General features: G+C 44.7%; 1 protein-coding gene across 1 annotated transcript; it reads right to left on the bottom strand.

Annotated features, from left to right (window-relative positions):
- Positions 1-228: 228 nt before the first annotated feature.
- LOC119330887 (exonuclease 1-like) lies at positions 229-6217 on the bottom strand. The gene is made up of 11 exons (XM_037604014.1): positions 5957-6217; positions 5649-5860; positions 5141-5219; positions 3988-4032; positions 3765-3914; positions 3577-3691; positions 2065-2165; positions 1791-1888; positions 1603-1695; positions 1026-1243; positions 229-828 (listed from the first exon to the last, which is right to left on the bottom strand). The coding sequence occupies exons 1-11, from the start codon at positions 6032-6034 to the stop codon at positions 371-373; spliced, it is 1647 nt and encodes a 548-aa protein (XP_037459911.1). The 5' UTR covers positions 6035-6217; the 3' UTR covers positions 229-370.
- Positions 6218-22525: the final 16308 nt, after the last annotated feature.

Below are 22525 nucleotides of genomic sequence, written 5' to 3'. Positions count from 1 at the left end.
CAGCGATGTTCATTTGTGGGAGTAAACATTTCCGACTATAAAAACGTATATGGTGACTTCATCAATCACAAAATATAAGGTCAGCTTAGTATCTTAAAAATGTTCATGGGGGATGTGTATGTGTGTGTTTATAGAGGTGGGTGTATATGCGTATACGTAAAAAAAAAAGGACTACCTATGGCTTATTGCGGGTAGATCAGAACTGTATGCAATGAATTTCTATTTAAAATAAAATCATATCTGATTCCATTTTGAGATAAATTCATACATAGATATGAAATAACTTTTTCATACTGCAATGTATTGATTAATTTCTTAATGAATGGAATTGAAAAAATGAGAACAAAATGAAGTGGAAAACATGACAGAATTACAAACGCATGAAAAATTTCAGAAGTCCACTCCTTTCATCTTTATTTTTGTTGGTTATATTCCTGATAGCTTCCTGCTGACTTTGCCTCTTAGATGATCTCTCATTCGGAATAGACGCCACACTTTCTTGTGTCAACGGCCAACACAATCCAGTTGACACTCCATTTCTATCAAGAGATTCTGCTGGGCCAACACTCTCTCGTGACAATGATGAGCACAATACAACTGCTTCTTCTTCATCCAGATCGATTAGCAACTCGTTTTGATCTGGTACTTTACCTTGGTCAGTGGGTAATTTCCTCTTCTTGAATGGGTTGTTGTCAGGTGTGTTCTTAGGCTTCACTTCTTTGCATTCCACTGCCGGAGAGGAATGCTTCTGCGGTAGAAACTTGCCAAGGGCAAGGACTCCTTTGTTGCACTTCTGTTCACCACTAGTAATGTCATCAACAACAAATGCTGTTCAAGAAAACAAGTTACAGTTTTGAGAAGTCCTGGAATAAAGTTGTTCCATTGCAGTAAAGAGCAAAGGTAAAAATGCCACTCTTTTAAGTAAAAACAAGTCTTATAGAACCCTTGGTAACAAAGTAACTGATGCACAGCTTAACAATGGTTTAACTTGATATACTTTTTAGAGAGTAAAAGACAACACTTACCTGCGATGTCATCTCTGCTTTCCTCAGATGAACAGATAGTAATAGTGCTCTCTTGTGTCAAAATTTCCTGAAAACCATACTGACTAGCCACATTGAGAGCAGAGGTATCAATAAACTCGACGGGGCTAATGGTTCTGGAGAATTCGTCAAAGGTCTCCATTGTAACAGGATTCAAGCGCCCCTCGGCTATCGCTCTTGCCATTGATGGGGCTAGCGCTCTTTAGAAGATCAAGGAATGGGCACTGATAAGATAAGGAAATATAAAATAGCTCTATGGAACATATTAAAACAGTGTTAATATCAGGTGCCTATTACCAGCACACAGATATCTTGTGAAATTGTGCATTCACTATGGTTGTAACTTGTGTTCTGTGATCCTGTCTAAGAAGGTATGATTTTTTTTTTCTTCCTCAGCTGTCTAATGTACCAGCAAATGGATGTATCAAAAATTGCATTTAGCAAAATCGTGTTCCATATTGGTGCTGTTTTTCTAAAGAAAAGCAGTCGTCCATTAAATTACTGAATATAGATGTCACAGGCTACAGCTCATGAATAAAACAGAACTCTTTAAGGATACGGTCCAAGAATATCCAGGTTTCCTGCCAAGTAGTTAAGATATCGTTCCTCCAAAGGTTTTAAATGTTTCAGTGACTTGCTTTTGACGTCGTATCTGGGACATTTGAAGGAAAGTGACTTATCAGATTTTGTACAGTCTCTGAAATGCATACTACAAGATACACATAGCTAGCACAAACACAATCTTACACTCTAGCATGATTGAATACTGCAAGAGTTTTCCAGAAGGAATCAATGTAATCATCCGGCACGGAATACCGCTTGTCAAGCTTCAAGGTTGATAACACCTGGCAATAATTATATCAGAGATGTTAGGGGCCATGTTTCTTCATGAGAATGGATGAATTTTTGAAATATCTGGATGCCACAACATTAATCACAGCAGATTAGACATTGTTGAGAATATGTTTTGAGATGTACAAATAGCATGGAATCAGTAGAGTAGTTATTCTTAGTTTCTTACAAGGTCAATATTTTTATGTTTTGAGATGAGAGAATATGCCCTTTTAGTACCAATGCCAGGCACCGAGGGAAGAAAGTCGCATCCTGCAAGGACACACATACCTGTCCAGATAAAAATTAAAAACATCAATAGAAAACAAAAAACAGGGTGAGAACTGAGAAGATATTGCAAAAAGGAAGGCCTAATTGCACAAGAGCTCGACAGATCTAAAAGATGACAGCATAACTTGCTACTGCATGCTATGAACAAAAACAAAATGCTTCTTTAACAGGTGAACCAATCAGTCACACCATAGTGCTCTAGGAGCGGAAACGAAACCATTGGCCCCAGCGTCGTCCTGTAGGGCGACTCGGGAGGCATTCAGCCACCGCCGCCACTAGCTCCCCGGTCAGCCCGTCCCCCTCCTCACCGCTGCCAGTCAGCGCCGGGCAAAGCCACCGGTGGCAGGCGGCGGCAGCAGGGCCTTCTCCCTCCCTCCTGGAAGCTTCATCTCCGCCCTGCACCTGGTTGTGATGTGCTCGGTGGTGGGCACATGGATTGGATCCGGCCAATCCATCCAGCCGATCAGGACACTGTTGGCTCCACGGCTCTCCATTGGTCAGCAGGTGCCCGGCGGTCTTGTTCACCCGGTGCATGCTCGGTGTGCTTCTCCGTACGGATCTGGGACGCAAGAGTTGCCGGTCCTCGATGCGGATGGAGCTGGAGATGAGGATTCAGATCGGGAGAAATCCCTAGCCGGCCTTGGTCGGCCGTGACAGTGGCAGTCCCCAAGGGTGCCGTTTTTTCTTCATGGAGACATTCGTCAGATCTACTACTACCTCCATCACACCATTTGTCTCCCAGGTGAAAGCCCTAACTGCGGTGGGCGGCGACGACGCCTTCAGCGTCGTTCCCTTCTTGAAGGCACCGCCTTGGGAGATAAGTGGCTGATGGACACTATTGGGTTGGTGTTGGTGGCGATCTGGATCAGGAGGTGGTGTGGTGTGACATCTACCGCGTCGGCGACGATGGGTCTCGGCGGCATGGCGGAGCGGGTTCTCAGTGATGGACGTGTTGATGGATGCACGCAGGGTGGTGGCGCTGCCTAGCGACATGGTGGCGTCGACGGCAGTTGGGCCCGGCAAGGTCAATGCGTTGATCTCTCCTGAAGTTGGGATGGCGGAACATGGCAGTGGCAGATTCTAGAGCGTTCGGATGCGGTGCGCGCTGAGGGTCTGCTAGACAGATTGGTGATTTCGGCTCGCCGTGGGGCGGCTTGGTGAGGCCACCGGATTAGATGGTGTGCATTGATGCATGGTCAGGCTGCATCATCCAACTAGTAGGTATAGCGACATTGATCACAAGGAAGGTGGCTTTTGGTTGATCCATGTATTTGTTTTCTCAAACTCTGTTGAATAATATACTAAAGATGGCTGTGTGCATCACTTGATCAGAGGCCAGGGGTTATCCTCCTTTTCGAAAAACACCATAGCGCTCTAGTTCAAGTCTTCAAGATGCAGAAATGGTGCTTACCAGTAAAAAGGTTTTGATCAAAATCCTGGAAGCAAAGACCATCTTTTACAGTCTTCAAGGTTTTCTCCATTCTGAATTCTTCACCATTCCCGAAGCGATCCATCTTAAATATAATCTACAACTTGAAATGCATTAGATAAAATACATGATTCAAGAACAAAAAATGAAGACCAAAGTGAATGTCTCACAGCAGTGCAACCATATGCTATTAAGTCACTGTCTTCTGTTATAACAGCAGCTATGCCCCCTTGATCAGCATCTAGAGTAGCTAGATATGCCAACTGTGCATCTGCTTCGTATGGAGCAACCACGAACTCAACATTTTCTGTCTTTAAAATCTGAGTTTACAAAGATTAGATTTTGCTACATGAGGTAAGGAATTGTTACATGGAAGAGCTTTCAAAGAAGCACCTGAATCAATTGATAAGCCATCGATGGAGTAATTTGCACAGCTTTCTGCAGATGAATGAGATTAGGATGCTTTTGGAACAGACATATCAAAGTACACTCGAAACTTAGAAACATCAAACCATATTTCCTTTAAAGTGGTAGAAAAACAAGTCGCCAGCTGCTCAAAGGAACTTTGTGCTGATATTTTATATTGTTAATTGTTAAACACAGTGCAAAAGGTCCGAGTCGAAAGGGGGATACTAAGAGAATGATGAGGACATAGGCTGAAATGGTGAATTTTAAGAGGAAGATAATTCAAACTTCATTTGTAAATTGAAAAAAATTCCTAACAAAGCTGAACGCATGAATTTATGGACAAGCATAATTCCACATTTCTACTTCTATCTAATTAGGTCAACATGAAGAATGGAAAATCTTGCTTTTTCTCTTGCGGACTAGAATTACACAACTAGTAATAGAAAATGCATTGGAAAAAAAGGAAACATCAAAGTTCAAGTGCATGGTAAACTGTTAATAGTAGTTGTGCATCTTGTGTTTGCTCTTTTGTTGTAAACAGTGTTTTATTGATTTGGCAATCCACAGTAACAAACTACTGTCCCCCATTATCTTTGCTTGACATTCTACAGCTTGCAGTTCATTTCAAAATATATTGACCACATATAAATGTATAGGTATTTTAGCTTTACCTGGAAATTGTATTACTAGTAAATTTGTTACTCAAAAGTATTTCTAAGTCATTAGAAGTTCAATAATTTTGCTGACATCAGTCACATTTTAAATCTTGGACAAGGAATACACATAAAGATTTTTATTTTTTTTTGAGAAAACGCAAAAGACTTTTGCGTTTCATTGCATTGAAAAGAAGGGGTTTGGTATAATCCTCCTAGGAGGCAGATTTACACGGAGAGTACATGCACATTAGGTATTTGTACCTAAGTACAATCCTCCTAGGAGGCAGATTTACACGGAGAGTACATACACATAAAGATATTATGTTTCTCACCTAATATTATTAGGTATTTGTACAACATTGTATTTTTTAAATGGTTGTTTCTAATATGTCTTGGTTACATACACATTGAATGCCAGAATATATCAAGTATTCAGAATTTTCTCGGTCTGGTAAATATTGCAAGGATAATTAGATGCTTACCCGGAAAAGGTCGATTGCAGCAGCTGTATTTCCTTGCTCAAGCTTTTCTTTCCCCAACACCAAACTGAGTTCTCTCTTCCTGAATTTTAGTAACCAAGTGACTTATAAAATTGTGTGTATCAGAAACAGGACATTAACCTGATTTTCGTTGCATTTAAATCCATCATAGAAATTTGTGCATCAGGGCAATATTGTATTTATTTTTTGGACAACAAAAAACAATCTTCAAGGAACATAAATAACATTCGTCGATGGCAGATTGCAGTACTGTCTAAATATTAAGACTGAAAGCCAGCTACCAAAAGAGACTCCCAATGCTGACTAGGACCGAATCCTCTGTATACATGCATACTTCCAATGTGAGTTGCCTAACATACTAGTAACAGATCATATAATCTCAAACCATCGCGGCAAGTTACGAGGCGACAAATGAAACTGCGCAGAAGGAAGGGCGGAAAAGGAACTGCATTTCTTAACCAAATAGTATTGACGATTCGAATGGGCGTACTTATGCCGGTCTTCATCCGTGGCCGACTTGCAGGGCATGCTGCCCCCGTCAAAGACGACGACGGGCACGACCTTGTGGTGCCGCAGGAGGTTGACATGGTGCATGAAGTAGCTGATGTAGCGCCTGGCGCCGGCGCTCCTGGGGCTCATGCACAGCTCCATGCTGCAGGAGTAGGCCCCCTTGTGGAGCCAGGAGTACGCGTCGATGCCGACCTGCGAAAGCGGGGGAGGAGAACCAATGAGTAACGAATGAACTCGCGAAGGACGAAAGATGAAACGGAACCTGCGGAATTCGGGGGATCTGCTCACCCGCTGGCCGGCGTACTTCTTGATGTGCACGGGCTCGATGAACGGCTTCATGAAGCGGAGCAGGTTGGGGATCCCCATCGGCGTGCCGAGGCAATGGTAGACCGGCTGATTCCGACTCTCTCCGGGGAGGATTTGAGTCGGGATTTGGGAGAGCGGGGGCACAGGCGGCTGAGGCGGGGGGAGATGACGCTCGAAGCTCGAGGAGGCAGACGGGGCAGGGCTGTGACAGGTTTAGCGGGGGTTTGGGTCCCACGATTGCCTGGGCAGTGCGGGGGTGGGGAAATTGACGAGCGAACGTTTTTCCTTCGCGCGCTCGGAGTAATTTCCCGCGCCTCTCAATTCTCAGTTAAGCAGATTCTTTTTTGCGGGGTATAAGCAGATATTCACTGCCACTAAAACTTGAATATGTTTAAGTTTAGTGGTTCTAGGGTTTAGGGTTTGCCCGGTTCTAGGGTTTAGAGTTTGCCCGTGAGATATGCTGCCCTTAAAATTCAGTTATGGGTTTTCGACAAAAAGCATAGTTGGGTTCTCAATTATGTGAGCATGATTGGTTTGTTACTAATATTTGACTAGCTAACTGTTGGCACTGTTAAATATTGGCAATACCAATACTTATCAAATATTGGCAACTTTATATGAGATAGGCAGGTCAATTTGGTAATCAATCAATTAGTAATCAATATTTGACATAATGCCAAACATTGGCATACCAATTTTTGACACCAAACCAATTATGCTCGTAGTTAGCAAAGTGTCAAGACATTGTGCAACGCATGATGTTTTGTAGATCATGTTTGGTGCATATCTATACGGCAGCTGATGCGTAAGCATTTGGTTGAGTTAAACCCCTTGTATCATGCAAAACCCTGGGTGGGTCAAATTTTATTTTTATTTGACTTATGAGGATGAACGCAACGATCCCGTGTTTAGATTTGCCCCTATTGCAGAATGTTCACTAAGGTCATTTCCAACGCCAACCCGTAAATTCCCTCCTGCATTCGTCCGCGGACAGGGGGAACCAGTCCACGGACATGGATGCGGGAGGACGTCATCCAACGCTAGTTGCATACATTATAAACTCTTTTTCAACAACCCGAATGAAATTCATGCAAACACGGCGGGATTTCATACAAACATGACGGACTTCATACAAACACGGCGGATTTGCATTACATTTTGAGCATATAGAACAAAAAAAGACCTGACCATAAATCTAAGTCATCCTCCATCCGTCGTCTCCATGAGCATTAGCGATAAGACCGATAAAGTGAAGGTGCGGTCTCCAGCGAGGAAGAGTAGAACACGGGAGACGGACCGGCCCACGTGGGACACGAGGCCCTGCTGCCTCCCGTGGCCTACTCATCCTCGGAGGAGTCCGCGACCTGTCCGTCGTCAATGGACATGAGGTCCACGATGTAAATGGTGCGCGCCGACGTTGTCCTCATCCCACCGGGCCGCCTAATGGTTCATCGGTGGCGTGTAGGAGGCGCAGCCGGCATTGTTCTCCTTCGCGGTCATCTGCAACTGTGCCTCCACTATGGTTGCTTCCTGGTGAGCGGACACTTGAGCGCGGACAGCATCCTAGATGGCATACTGCTCCGCAATGAGGTTGTGGTTCGCCGCGGCCATGGCCGCCACGGTCTCCTCACTCGCCTGCTCGCCGTAGATCTGGCCCTCCGCCAGCCGGTGCTGCTCCAGGAGGAACAGGTTGTACCGTTGTTCCTCTTTGCGTCTACCGAAACATTGAAAAAGGCTCTGACGCAGGCTGCATCTCCGCCATGGCAGCATTTGTGGTGCGCATGCGCCTGCTGCATGGTGAAGCCGGCGTGCACATGATGCGCGGGAGCCGGGGCGTGTCGTCGGCGCCCGTCTTCATCGTGGTCTCGTCCTCGTTGTCAAAGACTTCGGGCGAGTAGGCCAACAAGCCGGCCTCGATCTGCTTGGCACGACAGCTCTACCAGGTGGCAGGAAGGGCAGCCACGGCGTGCTTCATCTCCGTGGAAAGGCTCTCCAATAGAGCTTCGCTGCCTGCAGTCATGGCGGATGCAGTGCAAGGAAGGAGGATGGAGAGGGGCTTGTGTTGTGGTGTGGAGTTATCCGGGTGTGGCCACCTTTATATAGCGGATTCCGGTGAGGCGAGGCATCCGGGTGCGTCTACGCGGTGTCGAAGCAAGTTTCTTTGCCGGTGAGCCTGGTTAATGTCGGCATACGGATGGACAACGACATTGAACGGGTGTGGTAGATATCAGTTCGTTCCGTCCAGTCATGCGTTGTCGATGTACTAAGATTTGGGTCCTCGGTGCCCCCAGACTTATGCACAGGCAATAGCAGCCTTCCCGATGGCAAGGCTTGCCGGAGGACAACTAAGAATAAATTCAAGACCAGATGACAAGATACAAAGAAGACACCTAAGCCAGTGATCGGAAGCACCGAAGATCCAGCTTAGGAGGCCCGGCAAGATCCTTGCCGGGGAGTTAGCGAAGCCCGGCAAGCTCCGAGCCCAGCAAGAATCCCACTACCTTGCCAACACTCCACCTCATCGATCAAGGTGGCACTTGTCATATAGGTGTCGAGCGGGCAGGTAGTTAGGTGAGTCTTGTCTGGGCACGTGGCAGCTCGCCGCCGTAGATATAGGTTTAATGGCACCCGTCATGGCAATGTGTCAAGGAAATGGAAGGTAGATAGGTGAACGACACGGAAGTAGAGACCATTCTGGTCGGGGAGCTCCATCCACAAGACACCTCGGGCGCAATTAATGTGTTTGTCCTAACCCACAAAGTTATGTATTTAGCACTATAGCCACTATTCAAAATGTATATTTACCATTTTGCCACTTTGGTGACCCCTTTCTCTATAAAAGGAGGCACATGGCCACCTTTACAAAGGTCGACAATTTGCACAAACACGCGCGTAGCAGCACTTCCCGCGCAACCTTACCGGAATTGCGCTCCTTGTACTTGTGTATACATCCAATACACCAAAGCAGGAGTAGGGTTTTACGCTTCATAGCGGCCCGAACATGGATAAACTTCGTGCGTTCTGCTAGTTCTTCTCTTTGTGCTCACCGATCTCCCCAGTTGCTGGGGATATAAACCCGCAATATGACCCGCCCGTTCAGGGCCTGGTCATCCTTCGGCGACTTGACAAAAGTATGTTTCGGATGATGGGCTAGGATGACCACGAGTTCAAGGCCCAGAAGATGAGTCATCAGATGGGCCGACTCATAGCCCAGAGACACAAGCTGGCAGTATCTACTATGACGTCAAATGAAGTTTCTTACTTAGGGAACAAGGCAAGTAGGAAACATGTTAGAGCACGGATTGTAGTATGCCCCGGACTCTGTTGTAAGCCCAGGGCCTCACCTATATATAAAGGTGAGACCCTGAGGCAGAAAGACTAGGTTACAATCTCTCGAGTACTAGGTTAGCCAGGCCACACCCTTGTAATCGAGATCATCATCATCAATAGCAATCAAGCAGGAGTAGGCTTTTACCTCCACCGTGAGGCGCCGAACTTGGGTAAACCATTGTCCCTCAATTCCGATCAACCCCGTTCGAGCTACTTAGTGGCGATGGCCTCATGACTAAGTCCTTTCACAAGGACATCTGTCATGACAAAAGCATGATAGTTGGCGCCCACCGTGGGGCAATCGCCCGGTGGTGTTGAGTTCTTGGAGGGAGCTCTCCCAGGGATCGAGGGTTACGTGATCGGCCGCATGAAGAGGGCTGGGAGCATGAGCAGGGCTTGGCGGCTAGAGATTGGTGATACGTCTCCGTCGTATCTATAATTTTTGATTGTTCCATGCCAATATTATACAACTTTCACATACTTTTGGCAACAAAGTATATGATTTTTTGGGACTAACATATTGATCCAGTGTCCGGTGCCAGTTCCTGTTTGCTGCATGTTTTTTGTTTCGTAGAATATCCATATCAAACGATGTCCAAACGCGTTAAAATTTTATGGAGAATTGTTTTGGAATACATGTGAATTTTGGGAGGTGGAATCAACGGAAACGGAGGCCCACAGCCTCCACTACCCACCAGGGCGTGGCCTACTCCCTGGCGCGCAGTGGTGCCTAGTGGGCACCTCGTAAGTCAGTTGGATCTCTTATTTGGCTGCAAGGAAGATTATATCTGGGAAAAATCGTGTTAAAATTTCAGCGCAATTGGAGATACGGTTCTCCGGATGTTTAAGAAACGGTTTTCGACCAGAAAACACGAACGTGAAATAGAAGAGAACGAAGAGAGAGAGATCCAATCTCGGAAAAGAAGAAGAAGAAGAAGAAGAAGAAGAAGAAGAAGAAGAAGAAGAAGAAGAAGAAGAAGAAGAAGAAGAAGAAGAAGAAGAAGGGAGGGCTCTCTCCCGGTGGCGCCGGAGTGCCGGCAGGGCAAGGATCATGACAGTGATCTACATCAACAATCTTGCTACCATCAACACCAACTTTCTCCCCCTCTATGGCTCTATGCCGCGGTCTAACCTCTCTATTCCTGCTGCAATTCTCTACTTAAACATGGTGCTCAACAATATATATTTTTATCCAATGATATGTGGTTATCCTATGATGTTTTAGTAGAACCATTTTGTCCTATGGGTTGATTGATGATCATGATTGGTTTGAGTTGTATATCTTATTTCGGTGATGTCATATGGTGCCCTCTGTGTTGTGCAAACGTGAGGGATCCCCGTTGTAGGGTGTTGCAATATGTTCATGATTTGCTTATGATGGGTGGCGTGAGTGACTGAAACACATACCCGAGTAAGTGGTTTGTTGCGTATGGGAGTAAAGAGGACTTGATACTTAATGCTATGGTTGGATTTTACCTTAATGATCTTTGGCACTTGTGGATGCTTGCTAGAGTTCCAATCATAAGTGCATATGATCCAAGTACGGAAAGTATGTTAGCTCATGCCTCCCCCTCATATAAAATTGCAATGATGATTACCGGTCTAGTTATCGATCACCTAGGGACAAATAACTTTCTTGTGTGACAAAAGCTTTCTACTAAACAACTAAATTTTATTATCTTGCAATTTATTCGTAGTTTTATTCTCGCAAAGTACTTCTAGTTTTATTCTTGTTCTAGGTAAATCAAACGTTAAGTGTGCGTAGAGTTGTATCGGTGGTCGATAGAACTTGAGGGAATATTTGTTCTACCTTTAGCTCCTCGTTGGGTTCGACACTCTTATTTATCGAAAAAGGATACAAACAATCCCTATACTTGTGGGTTATCAATTGTCAACTAGCTTGTCTGGTTTGGCTTGCTCATTGAAGACGTTCGCCTCTTCATCCATCGGTGGCTTGTCAGTTAAAAATGGCTCATGAACCATCTATGGTTCATGATCTGGGTTGTCCACGCTCGCATGAGTAATTGGATTTTTCGGGTTACCCTGTGGCACATCTTGAGAGTCAGTAGGGGCAACGGATGACTTGCTAGTTTTCTTTTTGGCTTTGGCATTGATCCAAACACAAACACTTATCAGTCGGCAAGGTGTCGCAATGAGCAAAAAAAGATATTGCAGGTGCTCACCCATGCTTAATGGTGAAAGCCGGAAGCTTGGAGGCGGTTGATTCCCCATAAGACGGCTCCGACTGCTGATAATTTGAGTTAGAAGGATTAAGAGGTTGCCTAAAAAGTCCATCTCGGGAAGAGATGAAGTAGGACTATGAGGCACCTCAACCTGCCGATTTTGAGTCGTCGGTTCATGAGATAACCCAGCAGTCAGCTCGCCAGAATAACTTCAAAGTTTGTGCTTGTCGGCTTGCTGCATTTTCTTCAAAAGAAATTTTGGGTCTAAGTGAGCGAGGGGATGAGAAAATGGCACCTTCCTGACGACTCTTCTTGATCTCTTGAGGACAAAGGTTACTGAGTCGGAGGAGACGGAAATTACCTCAGCATCAGCGGCTTGACTACCTTTAGTATGACCCTGAGAATTACAAGCATCAACAAGTTCAATAAAGAGACAGACAAGGGAGTCAAGTTCTACCTCTGACTCTTCTTGGGCAGCTTGTTCAGCAGTTTCTGGGTCATTCACCTTGGTTGTCTCATCTCCTTGGTCGGCCGGTTTGTTTCTTTTTGGAGCTGGGGCGGATTTCATTTTGCGTGCTTATTTCCTCCTCCATAATACATCAGTTGCCTGCAGTTGTGAGAAGCCAGAAATCAGCATTATGACAAGCAAATATAATGTAGAATAAGGAAAGAAGGGTACAAAGGTACTTACTGGAGGCACATGGTTCTTCAGGCAAAAGGGGGCAAGCCCAGTTTGGTTGCATTTTTCCTGGGGTTCGCCCAGTGGCCTTGTTAACCTCAGCTTTGGTCAAGTCAACTTGACTAAAGCGTTGCACGTCATTCGACTCGCCAGAATAATTGCATATTAAGTCGGTTAGGCGACTTAATGGCTGAACTCACCAACTGATCGAGCACCGGTTCAAATCAACTTCGGTGAGGCCGTTTACCCTTAGGGCCCTTATCTTGGAATAGGGGGGCGATTCATTGACGTTCTTCGTTAGTGCCCCAACCCGGAAAAGCAATGGTTGCACTAAGACGGTCTGGTCTATAACCCGGCAAGGGGTTCTTGTCGGTAGGGGTAGTGTTTTTACAATAGAACCACGTTGTATTCCATCCTTTCGGATGAGTCGCCAACTTGACTTCTAGAAAAGGACAGTTTTTCCATCTCTGGAGTGACACCCTACCAAGTTCGATACTGGGGCCGTCTGCGCACTCGGTTTGATGGTTGATGTAGAAAAACTCCCAAAAGAGAGTAACAGTTGGCTCTGTCTAGAGATAGACTTTGCAAAATACTTGAAGTTGGCATAAGTTGGTCATCGAGTTTGGACCAATATCTTGGGGACGGAGGTCGAAGAAATTGAGGAAGTCCCAAAGAAATTTTGAACCAGGTGGTGAGAAACCCCTCTTGAGATGGTCTACAAAGACAACGATTTACCCCTGATCAGGCTGGGAGGATTTTCTCCTTTTGGTGCTCACCAGCCAACAACATCTTGAGCCGGTAATAGACCTTGAGTCACAAGGTTATTGAGCATGAGGGTGGGTACTTGATACTTCACCCGGTTGCAAGTCGTGGTTTTTGACATGATGAGTCACCTAAAGATTAAGAACCGCTGACAAAATATAAATGGTGGGCCACTTGTGAATGATAAGTCGCTAGGTGGTTTATACGATAAGTTGGCGGCACAGTAAAATGGCTATGATCAAGGGGTGAGTCAACATGCATATTCAATACTAATGAGTTGCCAAAATTACAAGCCGGCCTAATGGAGGAACAATTATGACTTCCACGACAGGTGAGTTGTGATATGCAATGATGAGCAGGCAAGATATAAGGCGTCTCCTCCTAAATTAAAGATTCTGATTTTCAGCTAAGTGTTGGAAAAAAAAGTTTCTACTGAGGCGATTACATCTATGGATATACAAAATGACGAAAAAAGAAAAATATTCCTCAGACCTAAAAATCAAAGTGGAAGCGCTCGCTGTTCTGTTTGGCAGATTCCTCAGACCTAATGATGTGATGGACAAGACCCATCCGTTAGCTTAGCATTATGATCGTTTAGTTTTATTGCTATTGATTTCTTCATGGCTTATACATATTCCTCTGACTATGAGATTATGCAACTCCCTAATACCGGAGGAACACTTTGTGTGCTATCAAATGCCACAACGTAACTGGGTGATTATAAAGATGCTCTACACATGTCTCCGAAGGTGTTTGTTGACTTGGCATAGATCAAGATTAGGATTTGTCACTCCGTGTATCGGAGAGGTATCTCTGGGCCCTCTCGGTAATGCACATCACTATAAGCCTTGCAAGCAATGTGACTAATGAGTAAGTTATGGGATGATGCATTACATAACGAGTAAAGAGACTTGCCGGTAACGAGATTGAACTAGGTATGATGATACCGACAATCAAATCTCGGGCAAGTAACATACCGATGACAAAGGGAATGACGTATGTTGTTATGCGGTTTGACCGATAAAGATCTTCATAGAATATGTAGGAGCCAATGTGAGCATCCAGGTTTCGCTATTAGTTATTGACCGGAGATGTGTCTCGGTCATGTCTACATAGTTCTCGAACCCGTAGGGTCTGCACGCTTAACGTTCGATGATGATTTGTATCATGAGTTATGTGTTTTGGTGAATGAAGTTTGTTTGGAGTCCCGGATGAGATCACGGACACGACAAGGAGTCTCGAAATGGTTGAGAGGTAAAGATTGATATATTGGAAGGTTATATACTGACACCAGGATGGTTCCGAAGAAGATCGGGGATTTTTCGGAGTACCGGGAGGCTATCGGAACCCCCCGGGAAAGTTAATTGGCCTATTGGGCCTTAGTGGAGGAGAGGAGACAGGCCACGGGAGGAGGCGCGCGCCCCCCTTGCCCCGATCCTAATTGGACAAGGGGAGGAGGCGCCCCCTCTTTCCTTCTCCCTCTCTCTCCCTTCCCCTTTCCCCCTCTCCGTTGGAAGGAAAGGGGGGCCGAATCCTACTAGGAATGGAGTCCTAGTAGGACTCCCCCCCATGGCGCGCCCCCTTCGGCCAGCCTCCTCCTCCCCCTCTGTTATATACATGGTCAGGGGGCACCCAAAGGCACGACAGTTGTTTCTTAGCCGTGTGCGGTGCCCCCTCCATAGTTTACCACCTCGGTCATATTGTCGTAGTGCTTAGGCGAAGTGATACGTCTCCAACGTATCTATAATTTTTTATTGTTCCATGCTGTTCAATCTTGGATGTTTTATAATCATTTTATAGTCATGTTATATCATTTTTTGGTACTAACCTATTGACATAGTGCCAAGTGCCAGTTCCTGTTTTTTCCGTGTTTTTTACATCACAGAAAATCAATATCAAACGGAGTCCAAATGCCACAAAACTTTATGGAGAATTTTTATGGTCCAGAAGGAACACAGCGGGCCCTGGTTGCACCTGGTGGGAGTCTCGAGGAGGGGACAACCCACCAGGGCGCACCAGGAGGCCCAGCCGCGCCCTAGTGGGTTGTGCCCACCTCGGGTGCCCCCCGACCGCCTCTTTGCTCTATAAATACCCCAAAAATCCCAGAACCCTAGAAGCGTCGACGAGATATTCATCCATCCGCCGCAGAGTCCAGAACCACCATATCCAATCTAGACACCATCTCGGATTGGATTCACCACCTCCATTGGTGCCTCTCCGATGATGCGTGAGTAGTTCTTTGTAGACCTTCGGGTCCATAGTTAGTAGCTAGATGGCTTCATCTCTCTCTCTCTCTTGATTCTCAATACAATGGTCTCTTGGATATCCATATGACGTAACTCTTTTGCGGTGTGTTTGTTGGGATCCGATGAACTTTGAGTTTATGATTGTATATATCTTTTCATATCCATGAAAGTTATTTGAGTTTCTTTGATCTCTTATATGCATGATCTCTTATAGCCTCGTATTTCTTCTCCGATATTTGGGTTTTGTTTGGCCAACATGATCTATTTATCTTGCAATGGGAAGAGGTGCCCGGTAGTGGGTTCGATCTTACGGTGCTTGATCCCAGTGACAGAAAGGGAACCGACACGTATGTATTGTTGCTACTAAGGATAAAACGATGAGGTCTATCTCTACATAGATAGATCTTGTCTATATCATGTCATCGTTCTTATTGCATTACTCCATTTCCCATGAACTTAATACACTAGATGCATGCTGGATAGCGGTCGATGTGTGGAGTAATAGCAGTAGATGCAAGCAGGAGTCGGTCTACTAATCTTGGACTTGATTCCTATGTAATGATCATTTCCTGGATATCGTCATAATTATTTGAGGTTCTATCAATTGCCCAACAGTAATTTGTTTACCCACCATTTGCTATCTTTCTCGGGAGAAGCCACTAGTGAAACCTACGGCCCCCGTGTCTTCTTTCTCATACATTTGCTTGTGATATACTTTTCTTTTGCATTTGTATTCAGATCTATTAAACCAAAAATACAAAAATACTTTGATCTATTATTTCAATCTATTACAAATTTCTGGCATTGTTACCTGAAAGGGATTGACAACCCCTTTAACACGTCGGGTTGCGAGGTGTTGTTATTTGTGTGCAGGCGGTGTTTATGTTGTGTTGCTTGGTTCTCCTACTGGTTCGATAACCTTGGTTTCTTCACTGAGGGAAATACGTACCTTCGTTGTGCTACATCATCCCTTCCTCTTTGGGGAAATACCGATGTAGTCCTAGCAGACAAGAGCTTTCTAGCGCTATAGTCAGGGAGCAATCACGAAGCCCTGCGCGGATCACATCACCAACACCGTCGCCATGCCATCGTGCTGACGGAACTCTCCCTCGACCCTCTACTGGATCAGGAGCTCGAGGGACGTCATCGTGCTAAAAGTGTGCTGAACACGGAGGTGTCATACGTTCGGTACTTGGATCGGTTGGATTGTGAAGACGTTCGACTACATCAACTGCGTTACTAAACGCTTCTGCTTTCGGTCTACGAGGGTACGTGGACACACTCTCCTGTCTCGTTGCTATGCTTCTCCTAAATAGATCTTGCGTGATCGTATGAATATTTTTGAATTACCACATTCCCCATCAGTGGTATCAGAGCCAGGTCTATGCGTAGATGTTATATGCACGAGTAGAACACAATGAGTTGTGGGCGATAATAGTCATGCTGCTTACCACCAATGTCTTACTTTGATTCGGCGGTATTGTTGGATGAAGCGCCCCGGAACGACATTACATGTACGCGTTCATGAGACTGGTTCTACCGACGTGCTTCGCACACAGGTGGCTGGTGGGTGTCTGTTTCTCCAACTATAGTTGAATTGAGTGTGACTACGACTGGTCCTTTTTGAAGGTTAAAACAACACACTTGACGAAAAATCATTATGGTTTTTGATGCCTAGGTAAGAACGGTTCTTGCTAGAAGCCCGTAGCAGCCATGTAAAACTTGCAACAACAAGGTAGAGGACGTCTAACTTGTTTTTGCAGGGCATGGTGCGATGTGATATGGTCAAGACGTGATAAGACATAAATTGTTGTATGAGATGATCATGTTTTGTAAAAGTTATCGGCAACTGGCAGGAGCCTTATCGTTATCGCTTTATTGTATGAAATGCAATCACCATGTAATTGCTTTACTTTATCACTAAGCGGTAGCGATAGTCACGAAAGCAACAATGGCGAGACGACAACGATGATATGATGGAGATCAAGGTGTAAAGCTGGTGACGATGGAGATCATGACGGTGCTTTGGAGATGGAGATCAAAGGCACAAGATGATGATGACCATATCATGTCACATATTTTGATTGCATGTGATGTTTATCCTTTATGCATCTTATTTTGCTTAGTACGGCGGTAGCATTATAAGATGACCACTCACTAAATTTCAAGGTACAAGTGTTCTCCCTGAGTATGCACCATTGCTACAGTTCATCGTGCCGAGACACCACGTGATGATCGGGTGTGATAAGCTCTACGTTCACATACAACAGGTGCAAGCCAGTTTTGCACATGCAGAATACTCTAGTTAAACTTGACGAGCCTAGCATATGCAGATATGGCCTCATAACACTAAGACCGAAAGTCGAACGTGAATCATATAGTAGATATGATCAACATAGTGATGTTCACCATTGAAAACTACTCCATCTCACGTGATGATCGGACATGGTTTAGTTTATATGGATCACATGATCATTTAGATGACTAGAGGAATGTCTATCTAAGTGGGAATTCTTAAGTAATATGATTAATTGAACGTTAATTTATCATGAACTTAGTCCTGATAGTATTTGCATATCTATGTTGTAGATCAATAGCTTGTGATGTAGCTCCCCATTTATTTTTGATATGTTCCTAGAGAAAAATAAGTTGAAAGATGATAGTAGCAATGATGCGGACTGGGTCCGTGATACGAGGATTATCGTCATTGCTACACAGAAGAATTATGTCCTTGATGCACCGCTAGGTGATGGACCTATTGCAGGAGCAGATGCAGACATTATGAATGTTTGGCAAGCTCGGTATGATGACTACTTGATAGTTTAGCGCGCCATGATTTATGGCTTAGAACCGGGACTTCAAAATGTTTTGAACGGCACAGAGCATATAAGATGTTCCAAGAGCTGAAATTGGTATTTCAGACTCATGCCCGAGTCAAGAGGTATGAGACCTTTGACAAGTATTTTGCCTACAAGGTGGAGGAGAATAGCTCAACCAGTGAGCATGTGCTCAGAATGTTTGAGTACTACAATCGCTTGAATCAAGTGGGAGTTAATCTTCCAGATAAGACAGTGATTGACAGAGTTCTCTAGTCACTATCACCAAGTTACTGGAACTTCGTGATGAACTATAATATGCAAGGGATGACGCAAATTATTCCCGAGCTCTTCGCGATGTTGAAATCGACGAAGGTAGAAATCAGGAAAACCATCAAGTGTTGATGGCTGACAAGACCACTAGTTTCAAGTAAAAGGGCAAGGGAAAGAAAGGGAACTTCAAGAAGAATGGCAAGCAAGTTACCACTCCCATGAAGAAGCCCAAAGCTAGACCCAAGCCTGAAACTGAGTTCTTCTACTGCAAAGGAAATGGTCACTGGAAGCGGAACTGCCCAAATACTTGGCGGATAAGAAGGATGGCAAAGTGAACAAAAGTATATATGATATACATGTTATTGATGTGTACTTTACTAGTGTTCATAGTATCCCCTGGATATTTGATACCGGTTCAGTTGCTATGATTAGTAACTCGAAATAGGAGTTACAAAATGAACAGAGACTAGTTGAGGGTGAGGTGACGATGTGTGTTGGAAATGATTCCAAGGTTGATAAGCTCACCATCGCATACTCCCTCTACCTTCGGGGTTAGTATTGGAACTAAATGTTATTTGGTGTTTGCGTTGAGCATGAATATGATTGTTTCATGTTTAGTGCGATACGGTTATTCATTTAAGCCATAGAATAATTGTTGTTCTGTCTACATGAATAATACCTTCTATGGTCTTACATCCAATGTAAATGGTTTACTGAATCTCGATCGCAGTGATACACATAATATTGATGCCAAAAGATGCAAAGTTGATAATGATAGTGCAACATATGTGTGGCACTGCCGTTTAGGTCATATTGGTGTAAAGCGCATGAAGAAACTACATGCAGATGGATTTTTTTGGAATCACTTGATTATGAATCATTTGATACTTGCGAACCATGCCTCATGGGCAAGATGACTAAAACTCCGTTCTTCGAAACAATGGAGCAAGCCAATGACTTATTGGAAATAATACATACTGATGTATGTGGTCCAATGAGTGTTGAGGCTCATGGCGGGCATCGTTATTTTCTGACCGTCACAGATGATTTGAGCAGATATGAGTATATCTACTTGATGAAACACAAGTCTGAAACATTTGAAAAGTTCAAAGAATTTCAGAGTGAAGTGGAAAATCATCGTAACAATAAAATAAAGTTTCTACGATCTGATCGTGGAGGTGAATATTTGAGTTATGAGTTTGGTCTTCATTTGAAACAATGTGGAATAGTTTCGCAACTCACGCCACCTGGAACACCACACCGTAATGGCGTGTTCGAACGTCGTAACCATACTTTATTAGATATGGTGCGATCTATGATGTCTCTTACTGATTTACCGCTATCGTTTTGGGGTTATGCTTTAGAGACGGCTGCATTCACGTTAAATAGGGCACCATCTAAATCCGTTGAGACGACACCATCTGAACTGTGGTTTGGCAAGAAACCTAAACTGTCGTTTCTTAAAGTTTGGGGTTGCGATTCTTATGTGAAAAAGCTTCAACATGATAAGCTCGAACCCAAATTGAAGAAATGTGTCTTCATAGGATACCCAAAGGAGATTGTTGGGTACACCTTCTATCACAGATCCGAAGGCAAGATATTCGTTGCTAAGAATGGATCCTTTCTAGAGAAGGAGTTTCTCTCGAAAGAAGTGAGTGGGAGGAAAGTAGAACTTGATGAGGTAATTGTACCTTCTCCCGAATTGGAAAATAGTTCATCATAGAAATTAGTTCCAGTGATTCCTACACCAATTAGTGAGGAAGCTAATGATGATGATCATGAAACATCAGATCAAGTTACTACCGAACCTCGTAGGTCAACCAGGGTACGATCTGCACCAGAGTGGTACGGTAATCCTGTTCTGGAGGTCATGTTACTTGACCATGACGAACCTACGAACTATGAGGAAGCAATGATGAGCCCAGATTTAGCGAAATGGCTTGAGGACATGAAATCTGAGATGAGATCCATGTATGAGAACAAAGTGTGGACTTTGGTTGACTTGCCCGATGATCGGCAAGCCATAGAGAATAAGTGTATCTTTAGGAAGAAGACTGACGCTGATGGTAATGTTACTGCCTACAAAGCTCAACTTGTTGCGAAAGGTTTTCGACAAGTTCAAGGAGTTGACTACACTGAGACCTTCTCACCCGTAGCGATGCTTAAGTCTGTCTGAATCATGTTAGCAATTGCCGCATTTTATGATTATGAAATCTGGCAAATGGATGTCAAAACTGCATTTCTTAATGGATATCTTAAAGAAGAGTTGCATATGATGCAACCAGAAGGTTTTTTCGATCCTAAAGGTGCTAACAAAGTGTGCAAGCTCCAGCAATCCATTTATGGACTGGTGCAAGCCTCTCGGAGTTGGAATATATGCTTTGATAGTGTGATGAAAGCATATGGTTTTATACAGACTTTTGGAGAAGCCTGTATTTACAAGAAAGTGAATGGGAGCTCTGTAGCATTTCTAATATTATATGTAGATGACATATTGTTGATTGGAAATAATACAGAATTTCTGGATAGAATAAAAGGATACTTGAATAAGAATTTTTCGATGAAAGACCTCGGTGAAGCTGCTTATATATTGGGCATCAAGATCTATAGAGATAGATAAAGATGTTTAATTGGACTTTCACAAAGCACATACCATGATAAAGTTTTGAAGAAGTTCAAAATGGATCAGTCAAAGAGGGGGGTTCTTGCCTGTGTTACAAGGTGTGAAATTGAGTCATACTCAATGCCCGACCACTGCAGAAGATAGAGAGAAAATGAAAGTCATTCCCTATGCCTCAGCCATAGGTTCTATCATGTATGCAATGTTGTGTACCAGACCTGATGTGTGCCTTGCTATAAGTTTAGCAGGGAGCTACCAAAGTAATCTTGGAGTGGATCACTGGACAGTGGTTGAGGGAGTCCTGGATTAGGGGGTCTCCGGATAGCCGGACTATATCCTTTGGCCGGACTGTTGGACTATGAAGATACAAGATCGAAGACTTTGTCTCGTGTTCGGATGGGACTCTCCTTGGCTTGGAAGGCAAGCTAGGCAATACGGATATGTATATCTCCTCCCTTGTAACCGACCTTGTGTAACCCTAGCCCCCTCCAGTGTCTATATAAACCGGAGGGTTTAGTCCATAGGACAACATACAATCATACCATAGGCTAGCTTCTAGGGTTTAGCCTCTACGATCTCGTGGTAGATCAACTCCTGTAATACTCATATCATCAAGAACAATCAAGTAGGACGTAGGGTATTACCTCCATCAAGAGGGCCCGAACCTGGGTAAACATCGTGTCCCCTGCCTCCTGTTACCATTCGCCTTAGACGCATAGTTCAGGACCCCCTACCTGAGATCCGCCGGTTTTGACACCGACATTGGTGCTTTCATTGTGAGTTCCACTGTGTTGTCGCCGTAAGGCTTGATGGCTCCTTCGATCATTGGTAATGATGTGGTCCAGGGTGAGGTTTTCCTCCCCGGACAGATCTTCATATTCGGTGGCTTCACACTGCGGGCCAATTCGCTTGGCCATCTGGAGCAGATCGAGAGCTACTCCCCTGGCCATCAGGTCAGATTTGGAAACTTGAATTACACGGCCGACATCCGCGGAGACTTGATCTTCGACGGATTCGAGCCCATGCCAGGTGTGCCGCTTAGTCGCAACGAGCATGGCGTAACTCTGCCGTCGGACAATGTTCGGGAGATCGCATCCGTAACTACTCCGGCCATCAATCCGGAGCAAATTGCGCCATCCGAGAGCGGAGGGATAGACCCCGCCATGGAGGCTGCACTCTTAGTGGCGATAGAGCCGGATACTGACTTTACCCCTTACGAGGGCTGCGTCGCCGAACCACTGGATTCTTCTCCGGCCATGGGCTCCGAGCCGCCTGCATCCGCACCCATCGAATCCGATTGGGCGCCGATCATGGAGTTCACCTCCGCGGATATCTTTCAGCACTCGCCCTTCGGCGATATGCTAAATTCATTAAGGTCTCTCTCCCTGTTAGGAGAACCTTGGCCGAACTATGTCCGTCTAGAATGGGATGCGAACAACGAAGAAATTCGCTGCCCACCCACCACCCACTTAGTAGCCACTATCGACGACTTAACCGACATGCTTGACTTCGACTCCAAAGACATCGACGGTATGGACGACGATGCAGGAGACGAACAGGAACCACCGCCCACAGGGCGCCGGACCACCACTTCATCACATGACATATATATGGTGGATACACCCACAGAGGGCAATGGCGA

This window comes from Triticum dicoccoides, chromosome 7A (assembly GCF_002162155.2).
Source record: "Triticum dicoccoides isolate Atlit2015 ecotype Zavitan chromosome 7A, WEW_v2.0, whole genome shotgun sequence".
In the NCBI taxonomy this organism is placed as follows: domain Eukaryota; kingdom Viridiplantae; phylum Streptophyta; class Magnoliopsida; order Poales; family Poaceae; genus Triticum; species Triticum dicoccoides.
This window is presented reverse-complemented; position numbering and strand designations above follow the sequence as displayed.